Here is a 12,027-nt window from a genome sequence, read left to right on the forward strand (position 1 = left end):
ATACGAAGTAAGAATTGAGCGCTTGTTTTTATCAGTTGTGCGACGATAGTCAAGAAAGGTATTTGTTAAAGTTCTACTATGAAGGAGTGGGCGTCTAGAATCCGTCGGATGATCAACTGCAGAGCAGATTATTAAAATATGACGTGTCTTTGTGGCCGCCAGTTGTATAGCATACTACATACAAATATCTCATGTATACGCACGACGAACTCAAAACGTACGAAAGTTTAGATATATTCAATTATTTTGTAAATGGAAAAGTGAGGGAAAGATAATTCTATAAAACTAGTGATATTATTATATTATAAAGTATGCTTAAGTGAATCTTTGCCAACAAATCTGCAGAAGTAATGAAATGACGCATAACAAATGTTAATAAATATATGTGCTTTCAACGTTGCCTTTCCGCCTGAGAGATTTAGGGAAATCCTATGATATGGCATGCCACTTTCACTTGCACGAATTTACTTCAAGCAACAAGGGAGTTTTCAGACTGAAGCGGCAAGCGATATCGGGATTTTGCACAGAAGCATTCGATCTAAAGCAAACCATTCACCAGTCACGCTTGCGTAAATAACAGGCCGGAACAACACAATGCACGGTATTGATAAAACTATGATAAAACGGCCCATTCTGAGCAACAAGCGACACTTGCAATTTGTCATGTCTCTTTAATTCGGAAGATGGTGTTTATTTTTGAATGTTGGTTTCCAAGAGACACGTATCGCTGCAGTGTGAAAGCACGTGTCTCTTGGACTGGACTGTTGTTTTCTCAGTACCATGCATCTTGTCGCCTCTGTTGTACTCGTATGCAAGGTGAATTTTTCCCTTTAGAGTAAAGGGGCCGTTACTTTATCGCTTCGGTGTGTAATCTCCGTGCCTCTTAAAAGTGAATCCTCAGTGATCAATGACATTTTTCGAACCGAAGAGACACGACAAGCTGCACGTGTCGCTCAGATTTCCAATGGCGTGTATTGTGCCGCCTGAGACTTGATTTCCAATGAGCGGCAAATGCTTATTTATAGACTAAATGGGCCTGTGTCGCTTGTCACTTCGGTACGAACCACTGCTGTCGCATGTCGCTTCGGTTTGAAACCTCACTAAGAGGCGTGCTTTTCATCACAACACAATTCGCAGATAAACGATCAACATGTTTGTAACAAAATGCAAGTCGTACAAATCCTTTCCTTTCCGGGTACCAATCGTTTCTTCGTTCTGCTTGTATCAACAAGTCTAGTCTTTCTACTTCAAATATAAACCTACGATGTGATACTTGACTACAGCGCTGTAACTTGACTCAATAAATTTGTTCCCGATCGAACTGTACAACCATATCATATGACCATATGCTACACAACTGACACCCCATTTCCTTGTAAAATAATCTCCACTTTGTCCTTTCATATTAAAGTCCATAGTACCGTAAGCGTAACCTAAGTTCTAGTGTTAATGTTTATAATTTGAAAAAATTCCAGGATAATAGAAGTTGATTTATCATTTATCGACTTTATAGGCTGATTAGTGTTTTGGTGATTTCGCGTTACAATTATTGGCAACACTGGTTGTTGCCTGTTTGCCTGTTGGGGCTGAAATGGTAGCGATAGTTTTGGTGCATTGAATTACATACTTATGGAATGTCTTTGTCATGCTTGTGACAGTGAATTGGTTTTGGTTAGTATACTAACGATTTTTACATTTTTCCCGCCAAAAATGAAAAGTGTTATTTATACATAACAGTAGTAATAATTAAGTGGAAAGATCGACAAAGAGCATGTAAACCCAGTGTTTGTTTGGTTGAATGTAATCTCTAAACGTTTCTACAAAGTAAATAGTATAAGTTTAGTTCTCCCGTACGTTTATAGGAGAGTAATTCATATATTTTTTCTTCACAGGGAGAAACGGGTGTTTGAAGACGTAAGGAGAACACTTTGTGTTGGATGTGAAAGCATCCTCAGTGAAATGTGCGTGAATTTAAGTAATATACCTGGGTACGTAGGCTGCATTTGTGATAATCATTTTGTGTGAAAATGGTGAAGACTAGAAGTACCGGTGAAGTTATTGAGGAATATCAGAACAGAATGCCTGTGAGAAGCAGTTCGGCTGTGAAACAAGAAATTAACGCGGTATGTACTCATTCTCATTTCAAATCTGCATTCTTAGTAGGGGATATTTGAATTTGTAACATATTGTGGGTATGTGAAGTATTTTGTAAATATGGTTACATACCACAGTCAGTAAATTGAAAACATTATTTTTCCCCCTTTTGAAAATGTATATTATTTGTATTGTATTTTGTTTTATCATATTTTATTACTCTCATTGGCAGTATTACTTAAGTTACTGTTAAGAAGTTAATTTGGTAACAGTTTCATACATCGGAGAGACATTTCTTCATTTTTACAGAAGAAACTAATTACGGAAATTAGTTTCTCCAAGGTTTCCAACGTTAGTCGAGGTATTGGTACTACTTTACTATACCGGAGACACCTATCAATGATTTATTTCGCAATTTTTTACATTGCTAACGTACTATTCTGCATTGTGGAACATTTATTTAGGTGAAATATGCTTACTGTCATTGTCTTGTTCGAATCTGTAGATAGGCGGCATGCCCATTTTTTTGGCACTGTGCTTTACATTGTTCTTCAATATCTCCAAATAGACATATGCATCCATGATACCATCAATAAACTGGATGGTATGAACACATTTGGACGACATACAGCCCCAAATCATTAATGACCCACCATCGTGTATAATTGTTGGAACTGTGTTAATGTGATCATTGTCTTTATTTGATTTTCTCCAGACCCTATTTGTCCCATCTGACCCGTATATAATAATCTTGGACTCGTCTGACCATATGACACTATCCCAAAGTTCCTGGTCCTTGTGGATCTGCTCTTTCGCGAATGAAAGTCTATTCCTGCGATTCACCTTATTTATATACAGCCTCTTTCGTGGTATTCTACCATGATATCCATGGCACGTGGGACAGTTTGATCAGACATCATCTTCCCAGCAACATTTTCTTCTAACGGTCGTAACTGAGGAACACTTAGTCTCGGACTCTTTTTAAAATAAAGTGTTCATCACGTTTATTCAACCTTCTCTCTTTTGGTTTTCTCAGCACATTCTGTGTTGAACCTTCCTCTCTAAATTTGTTTACTATGTATTGAACTGTGGAGTGTGATTTGTTGAATGTTTGTCCAATTTTTCTTAACGAATAACCTGTAAGGGCCAAATTTATAATAACATCCTTCTGATCAGAACTAAGTTCCTTCACCTTGCCCATTTCGAACATGCTGATAGATAGACGATAGGCCTACAACAATACCTACGCCAGCATTCCGCTTGACGGGGAGTGCGCCTGCATGTTCAAACTTGTTACGAAGTTGCTAACTGCACGAAATCGCCCGAATAGCGGTGGCGCTGTATGTGAGGAAGATTGAAACTATTGCCTGTACGAATAACAATGTTGCATGAAACAGTGTGTTTTTCTCTTTTCACACAAATTGTATGCTCTGTTTATACACTTTGTACATACATTTTTATTGACATTTGTTGGTGTAACCTTCATTAACATTAATTTCCAGGTACATATGAAAATGATTATATTTACTAGTAGATATGACATTTTTTCCTCTGAAATTCTATGTGTACGAATAACAATGGTACATACTGTATATCCACATTGAAAACCAAAGTTGAACCTGGCAATACTGTGTGTTTACAACATGCATTAGGTTAAAGGAAACCAGCTGTGGCAAGCAATGTAGTAGTACTTTTTTTTTATTATTTGATAGAACTGGAACTTCAAATTGAGAAATGCACAGTGGCAATTGAAAGTGTGAAATACGTACTATTAGCGAACAATTATTTTTTTTTATTTTGAAACTGTAAAACACAAGGGTCAATTGTGCAGTCTAGCCCTAACAACGAAAGCATTTAGGAATGTAATACCCCTTCATACTTAACACCATGTGACATATTACCAGCGTGACTTCATATTGGAATATCTTGTGGTATTTTTACAACTTCATAATGTGCAGAAAAAAAAGTTCTTGTCCGTACGAAAATAAATCAAACTGACGTGAGCTTGATACATATCAACAACTAAAGGAAACACACATGTGTGTGTTGTAGGCCAGGTCATGCACATGCGTGGTTAAAAATCTGGTGGAAATAGCTCAAAAGCTTGCTTCGCCACCTAGTGAAAATAGTCACTCTGATAAGAATAATAAAAAAAAATATATAAAGTTTCTTCTGCTGGTACCAATCTTAGTTTTCAACTGTCAAGCTTCTCACATCTTTGAGTATATCACCTTTCCACTTAATTTTTGGCCTTCCCTTGGGTCGTCTGCATAAAGCTTTTTGCATTCTTTCCACATGTCTAATCCATAATAATATTTGATGGACCCAAGTTCTGATTGTTGAGTTCTCAACTAATTATATTTCAATTTCAAACACTGCCTGTACACATAAACCAAGAACCATTTTTTTCCTCATTCAAAAGTGTAATTTGTAAGAGTGAACAGTTTGAATCATTGGTGTTTTTTCTTCTTTTCTTTCCAGAGTTATATATTCATTTAGTGCTTACTATCCCCATGAAAGTCATTTGTGAGGTAATGTTAGTTTTTGCCCAACTTTATGCTCAGATAGGCTAATTGTCACTGCATTTGTATCTTCAAGTGGACACTGAACCATTGTGTGCCTCCACAGAAAATTGAATGGCACCTTAATGACAAGGCATCAGAATTAGCCATTTGAAATTGAAATAGAATATAGATGACTACGGGCTGAGCCAGTAATTTTCTGGGCCATGAGCCAAAGGCCATTCCCAGGTTGGGTGATCTAAGGTTGGAATTTTCCCGCACATAAAGTGGCTCTGGGGCTTACACAACCTCAAATCAATAGGTACCTGTGGTTAAAGTTGGCTGGAGCATGATGCTGATCAAATCACCTCCAAAATGGTCGAGATTGAGAATGTGTGGGACCCTACCACCCCTACTTTCTCATAAATGTCTCTTCATGGCACGGTGCTATAAGCATCATGAACTTTACCATTATCTTTTCAGGTTATCACAACAATAATGGTCTGGGTGCAAGACCTCTTGGTATGAAAATGGGTGTTGCTAACAAAAGCTATTAGAAAGATTAAATTAAAAGATATGTAGTTCTCTTTATATGGATTTTTTAAAAATATATCTGCATGTTTGAAAAGCTCACAATTCAAAATTTCCCATATGGTGATGGTTTACAGTGTAAGAGGTCACATCCAGTAAATGTTAAATGTATTAGTAATACTTGTTGGTAACAACATTTTATTCTATTGTCTTGTTTTTTCTCTACAGGAATCTGATTCTGATGCTGAGCAAGAGAAAATCTTGAATGAGAGACAGTTTACTCCCCGCTCACCATTAGTATGGGGTAGAGAGTTGCGCAATCGTTTTGTGTTCAGTTCCACATCAAGAGGCATAGGGTCTTCAAATATGGATGAGAGATATGTTGCACAAAGTTAGTACATGGATTATCTGTTTATTCTTTTTACCATGGTGGTACTGAAAATCATAATTTTGGAACAGGCTTCTTCATAAATAATATAATTATTTCGGCCCTTAAAACAGTAGAATTTATTAATGATAGGATGTCATGTAGTTTTACAAGGTAGGTGGTGCAAAATTATTTTAATAAACATGCATGCACCAACGGAAGATAAAGATGATAATACTAAAGATTTTTGTGCAGACTTACAACAGGTCTTTGATAAATTTTCCCAGTATGATATGAAATTTCTGATAGGTGACTGTAATGCACAGATTGGCAAAGAAGAGGCATTTAAACCTACTATTGATACAGAAAGTCTTCATGAATTAAGTAATGATAATGGTATAAGAGTAATTAATTACTTTTGCAACCTCAAAGAATTTAATTGTGAAAAGTACCACTTTTAAACATAAAGAGATCCATAAATATACCTAGTCTTCTTCAGATGGTAAAACTCATAATCAGATGGATCATATTCTCATTGATAAAATAAGGTGTACTAGTATAATTGACGTTCATTCACATGGAGGTGCTGACTGTGCCAGTGACCGTTATTTAGTAATTGCTAAATTAAGAGAAAGACTCTTGGTGATAAATCATAAGCAACAAAATCTAAAAGCTCTAAAATTTAATACAGGAAAATTTGCTGATTTTAGAATTGAGAAAGATTACCAAAGTAAACTGTCAAATAGATTCGATATTTTGCAGGATTTAAATGATGAAAATATACATGAAACAGACGTAAATAAGAATTGGGAGCACATACGTAATGCAATAAAACCAGCAGCTAAAAAAAAGTATAGGATACCATAAACCAAGAGAAAGTAAGCCATGGTTTGATAATGAATGTCATAACCTAATAGAAATAAGAAATCAGGCTAGACTTAACTCTGATGATACAAATTTAAGTAATTAAAATAGAATAAAGCGAGAAGTTAACCACACATTTAGAAGTAAAAAAAAAGAGATTACAGTCAACTCTCAATTCTACGACCCCAGGTATAACGACCCTCTCGAAGTAACTACCCTTTTTCTGGCAACCGTGAAAAATTTAGAAAAAAGTTGAAAAATTTGGAAAAAAGGTTGAACAATTGAAGGAAATCTGCCGATAAATGCGTTTTTTTCACTCGTTTCCTTCACGAGCCCTCACAATTGGGTCTGAACTAAAAATAGACACCACCACACCATGCATGAGTGATATCCAATAGCACTTGACCTCTGCCCTCCCCTCTCTCAAGTGCACCAATGTTACCCCGCACCCGATGGCTGCTACCCAATGTGCCAGGCTTGTTTTGCCATGCTTGCTCTTGGATACGCGAGAAGAGAAGATTGAATGTGCTTGGATGTTATTTTAAATCGACCTTGACTTGTTTCCTTGTCCTAAGAGCTGCTGAAAACGCACGGAGGAGGGGGGGGGGGGGAGCCTGAAATGACTGCTGGCCTTGCAGTCTTGGCCAATGTGTATGGCAGGTCAAGCTTTTTCATCGATAACTGTACACCACCTTGAAAGATAAGATCGCAGGAATGATGCAAAATACAGATGCGTGGTGCCTGGAAGTCTGGCACATCTGTCCAGCTCTGACCTAGAGTTCAGCAGGTTCTCGTGAGTGAGCAACTCTTGGCCTTGTAGCCGACAACTTCCGGTAACAGCTTTCATTCAAAACGTGTTCTTTGCTCCCTGTAACACTTCATAAAAAAACGAAACTGTTAGAGATAATCCAAACCACATAGGCCAACTATAGATCGTCAACCCGCCAAATGCGTTGTCATCCAGGTTTCCACAAAATTTTACTATGATGTTACGTGCATGATAACTCCCGTTTCCCACTTCATACGTTTTCCTAATTGTGTCGATGTTGTAATATCTGCCAAAAAAGTGTTCCATTGGCTGACTGACTTCTCCCTCTTTTCCTGTCAGCAAACGTTGGGGGGGGGGGGGGTTGCCGATTGTTTCAGCCATGATTTTCTTGCTCATGTGTGCACACGGGCTGATTACAGGCGAGGGTGGAAGTCTAAAATGGGGCAACCAGTTCTGGATATATTCCTGAAAGCGAACAAAGACCATGGAACAAGTAAAAAAAAATGACCTTTCCCCAGCTCATTCCCCACCACTGGTGTGCACGGCAATGTTGATGATTGCAGAAATAATTTTTTTTTCCTGCATAGGAAATATTGCCCGTATTATTTTCTGTTGCATGGTAAAATGTAAAGCAAGGGTCATTTCTTTCTTCTTTACACTGCTGTTAAAAGTTCGGTCTTCGACAGTTGCCTTATCTTTAAAATGCTGGGATTTTTCTCTTCCGCCACCTGTTGCTCGAACTGCCAGCCGGTCTGCTTCTTTTTAAGCTGCAGCTGGCTCCAGTGTTTTGTATAGCGTCTGCAAAGCTTTTGCTTGCCTTATAACAGCAATGACTCATCCAGCACGAAGGAAAATGTTCTTGTTTTGAATCTCGCAAACCTGTTTTGATTTGACGATAAGGAAATTCGATCTCCAGAAAGGAAACCAAGAGTTAAAATAACTTCATGTTCTGCACGTTCTGATAAGCAAAATGTAAATTTAATTCACATCCGCCTTTCTTCAGAAACATTCATGTGAAAAAAAAAGTGTTCAATGTAGGAATGGTTGCTGAGATCAATTAAAAATACATTATTCAAGGGGAAAACTTTTGGAGGAGTGGGTGTTTGACATCGAGAATACTCCTAAATCCAACATAAAATCGTCGTAAGGTGAGAGTAAATAACGATCTACCATTTTGTTATGTGAAAATGCGCAGTTTCATAAAGCTTGTTTTCGGTTCATTTTATGCTGATGGGCTAATCGAGACTAAATATACAGTTTAAAGTGAAATTCAATTCCAAACCCGAATGATTATGGACTGCGACGCTGTTTAATGATATGTTCTAGAATACGCATTGGGTGAAAACATATCGCAAGTTGCGAGTTTCCTTTTTCACGCTGGATTACAATGCAAGTCGAGGAACGAGTTTGGACTGCTCCCTTGAATGGAAAATGGGGGTGACTATGAAGTTGGTTGAAGCAAAGAATACATGACTTTTTTACGATGTATTTTACGCAGCACAGCAGAACCAGAACGAAATTTACAGCCCCACCTTTTTCTTTTTTGTCGTGTGCCTAGAAAGGTTGTGTTGTTTCTCCCGAGAGATCTTATTTTACCAGTTAATCTTGTAACAGACAATGCCCCAGTAGACCCGTATACATTCCAACATTCATTCTGCCCGATTATCTCCCGACTTTTGCTGGTGCCAGTCTGACTGGTGTCAAGATTCTTCGAGTTTTGCTTGCAATAAGTGAGAGATTGTTTTCCTTTCCATAGGTCTCAGTGCAAATGGGTTTCTTATGAACTAGAATTGTAAGAATTTTGGGGAAGAGCAACGACTGTGCACAATTGAAAGAAAGAAACATTAATTTAAATCCTTTGTTGTGAAAACTTTTTCATGTTCTATTTTCCTTCTCACAACATGCATCCTGTGCATAACAGGTTGTATAACTACCAGGATAAATGGTGTTACCATCTCCTAGGCATCTTTGTGTCTGTTTGAGCTCTGTTTAAGCTGAAACTTGGTGCAAATTTCAATAACGACCCTTTTCTCGGGAACTGTGAAAGGTCATTGTATCAAGAGTTGACTGTACTTGAAAAGTAATGACATTGAAACAAACAGCAAAAATAAAAATATCAGACATTTATATAGAGGTGTAAAATTGGCAATTTTGTGGCTGACCCAAGTGATATTTTAAATAGATTGAAGAACTACTTTAATGATCTTTTAAATGTTCACTTGCGGAAATAAATGCAGTCAGTGCCTGATGATTTATGTGATCGCAAGGACCTCATTGCTAATGTCAAATCTAAAATCATGTGTACCACAAGGTTCTTTCTTAATTTTTTGTTGGTTTTTACTGGGAATTTACTGATTTGATTCATGTGAACAGTTCCTGTAGCGCAAAATCCCATTTATTTCAGTTTAAATGATGTTCACGTCTTCTGGAGAGATTTCTACAATATCTATTGTACTACAATGTCCTTCATCTAAATCACTTCCGCTAACACCAAAAGATCTAAAGCTTGATTCAACATCAGATACATATGCTGACTCATTGTTGTGTCTAACATGACTCTGCCGAGAAACACCATTATTGCATTTGCTGACTTATAGTGTGGTTGCACAATTCTATAACTATGTCTGGAGCAAGCGAACAAAAACAAGTCTCTGCGCAAGTAGTGACGCAAGACGGCTTCACCAATGGACACGAGAGGGAATGGGATTGCCTGGAGGAGAGGAAAGCAACTGTAGTTATACCTGCCGCAAAATTAATTTGGTATTGAGAGCTGAAGGAACACGCGTCATGGTGTTGCCATATCATGCGGTACAGTACGCACTGCAGCCATCTGACGCTGTGTCGAGGAAAACGTGTTATGAAAAGGAACAACAATGATGAAATGTGTTATTGTTTTTCGAGGAAAATGGAATAACAATGATGACAACAATAATGAATGTGTTATTGTTTTTTCTATTCATTTCCATCTCCCTTACAACATGAACGAATTAATGAAACGAGCATTGTTTACAGGTTACCTTTTCAATCCATTCTGTATATACACTTTAATAATCATTTCTTTCCGAAGTCGCCGTTAAAGTCTGCCCGTCTTTCAATTATACCGTAACTGAAGTTCACAAAGTCCAGTTGGTGGGGCGTCTGACTTTCACGCGTGAGACCCACGGTGGTTTGTGGAACTTTTTCAAATATCCCGAGCGGCTCCGGGGTCGACTCAGCCTAAGTGAGTACCTGGGGCAAACCTGTGGTAAAGGCGGTTGGTGAACCACATCACCGCATCACCTCCATAATATGGCCTAGGGGTCATTCCATATCAATTCAACCAAAAAAAAGAGGTTTGGGAACCCACCATCTCAGATTTTTGTGAAACTTGGTACATTCAATCCTACCATGGTTGTAAGAAACCACATAAAATTTTTCGCCTTTAACTCATCTGGTTTCAGAGTTATGGCCTCTCAAACTTTCAGCCAACTCTCGTTTTTCTTCATTTCCGAAGCGCTCATTGAAACCTGCAGTGCTTTACAAAAGAAATTCTATCTCGCTCACACATGATTCAATCCTTTTGAAATTTCACAACAATATTAACCAAACAATAGGCATTTCAGAAAAAAATATGACATCACATGATACAAGATACAAGATGGCGGATGGACTAGCTTACGCTTAGCTTAGCTCCGTGTTTCAGTTCCAAGTACTCGCAGGTGCGTAAAGTCGGAAAGTTAAAACTAGTGTTCGGAGCAATAATAAGCTGGTGTCCAAGTTCTAAGTGACTTTTATTGTGGTTTGTGATATTGTGTCGGTTTTTGTGGACAAAAGAAGATGCATACTCGGAAACAGCGAAAGGAGTCCACCACGCCGAGTGGATCGGGCAGCAGGAAGAGCAGCGGCCGAGGGGAGAACAGCGGCCACCCGTCACCCACCCAGGCGAAGGGATCCCAGGAGGTAAGCAAGGAGTCTCTCATTGAGACAATAGAACATTGCGTGAAAACGCAAATAAATTCCGAAGTAGTGCAGAAGAGTTTAGCAGACTTAATAGTAGAGAGGGTCACAGCTGCTGTAGTTGAAGCGCTTCAGCATAGCCTCAACTTCAACAGTGAAAAAGTGCACGAGTTTCAAATGCAAATCGCGTCGTGCGAAAGAAACATTGCCAATCTTAGCACTCATTTGGAAGAAAAAACTGCAGAACTGGAGCAATACCAACGGCGCCAGTCGATCAGAATATTTGGTCTCCCTGAAAAGGACAATGAAGATACCGACAAAATAGCGATAAAACTTTTCGAGGACAAGCTTGGATTGACAATTCAAAACGGTGATATTTGTCGTTCGCATAGGACTGGTCAAAAATCCAACAGGCCACGCCCTATAATCGTGAAGTTTGTCAGTTACAGGACAAAATCCCTGGTTATGAGGAACAAAAGCAAACTGAAGGGAACCCGGATCTCAATTCACGAAGATTTGTGCAAAGCTCGGCTGCAGCTCTTGCATGAAGCAAGGGAAAAGTTTGGTGCTGCCACTACGAGAGACGGGAAGATCCTCGTCATAAGGGACGATCAAAGATTCTTCATTTCTACAAAGGAAGAGCTGCGGAACATGAAGTAAAATGTGCCTGTTGTGCCTTGGAAACTACACGGACAATGACAATCCTTTACAGTTTTCTGGTTCATGATCATTAACCTTTCATCATATTCACTTCTCAAGACATTATATACACATCCGTTTATTTCCACAAAATAGCGTTGAAACCTCATTTTTTCTCACACATTTTTAAACGTACATATACTTTTTCCATTTTGTCACATTGACTATTTCTATATTTTTAAATTGCATCTTGCATATTTGTATTTTGAATTATTTCTTTCATTTATATACACACATTGTTGAAATCTACATTGTTGCCCAAATTT

General features: G+C 38.2%; 1 protein-coding gene across 2 annotated transcripts in view; it reads left to right on the plus strand.

Annotated features, from left to right (window-relative positions):
- Positions 1 to 1,577: 1,577 nt before the first annotated feature.
- Positions 1,578 to 12,027, plus strand: part of LOC145980291 (ATPase family AAA domain-containing protein 2-like) — a 189,775-nt gene continuing 179,325 nt past the window's right edge. For both annotated transcript variants that reach the window (XM_083113305.1, XM_083113306.1), the window contains exons 1-3: positions 1,578 to 1,671; positions 1,893 to 2,123; positions 5,355 to 5,517. In XM_083113305.1, the coding sequence (XP_082969431.1) occupies positions 2,028 to 2,123; positions 5,355 to 5,517 (259 nt within the window). In that variant the 5' untranslated portion in view covers positions 1,578 to 1,671; positions 1,893 to 2,027. The remainder of the gene's footprint in view (positions 1,672 to 1,892; positions 2,124 to 5,354; positions 5,518 to 12,027) is intronic.

The sequence above is a fragment of the Lepisma saccharinum genome, chromosome 27 (assembly GCF_977018435.1).
Source record: "Lepisma saccharinum chromosome 27, izLepSacc3.1, whole genome shotgun sequence".
NCBI lineage: Eukaryota > Metazoa > Arthropoda > Insecta > Zygentoma > Lepismatidae > Lepisma > Lepisma saccharinum.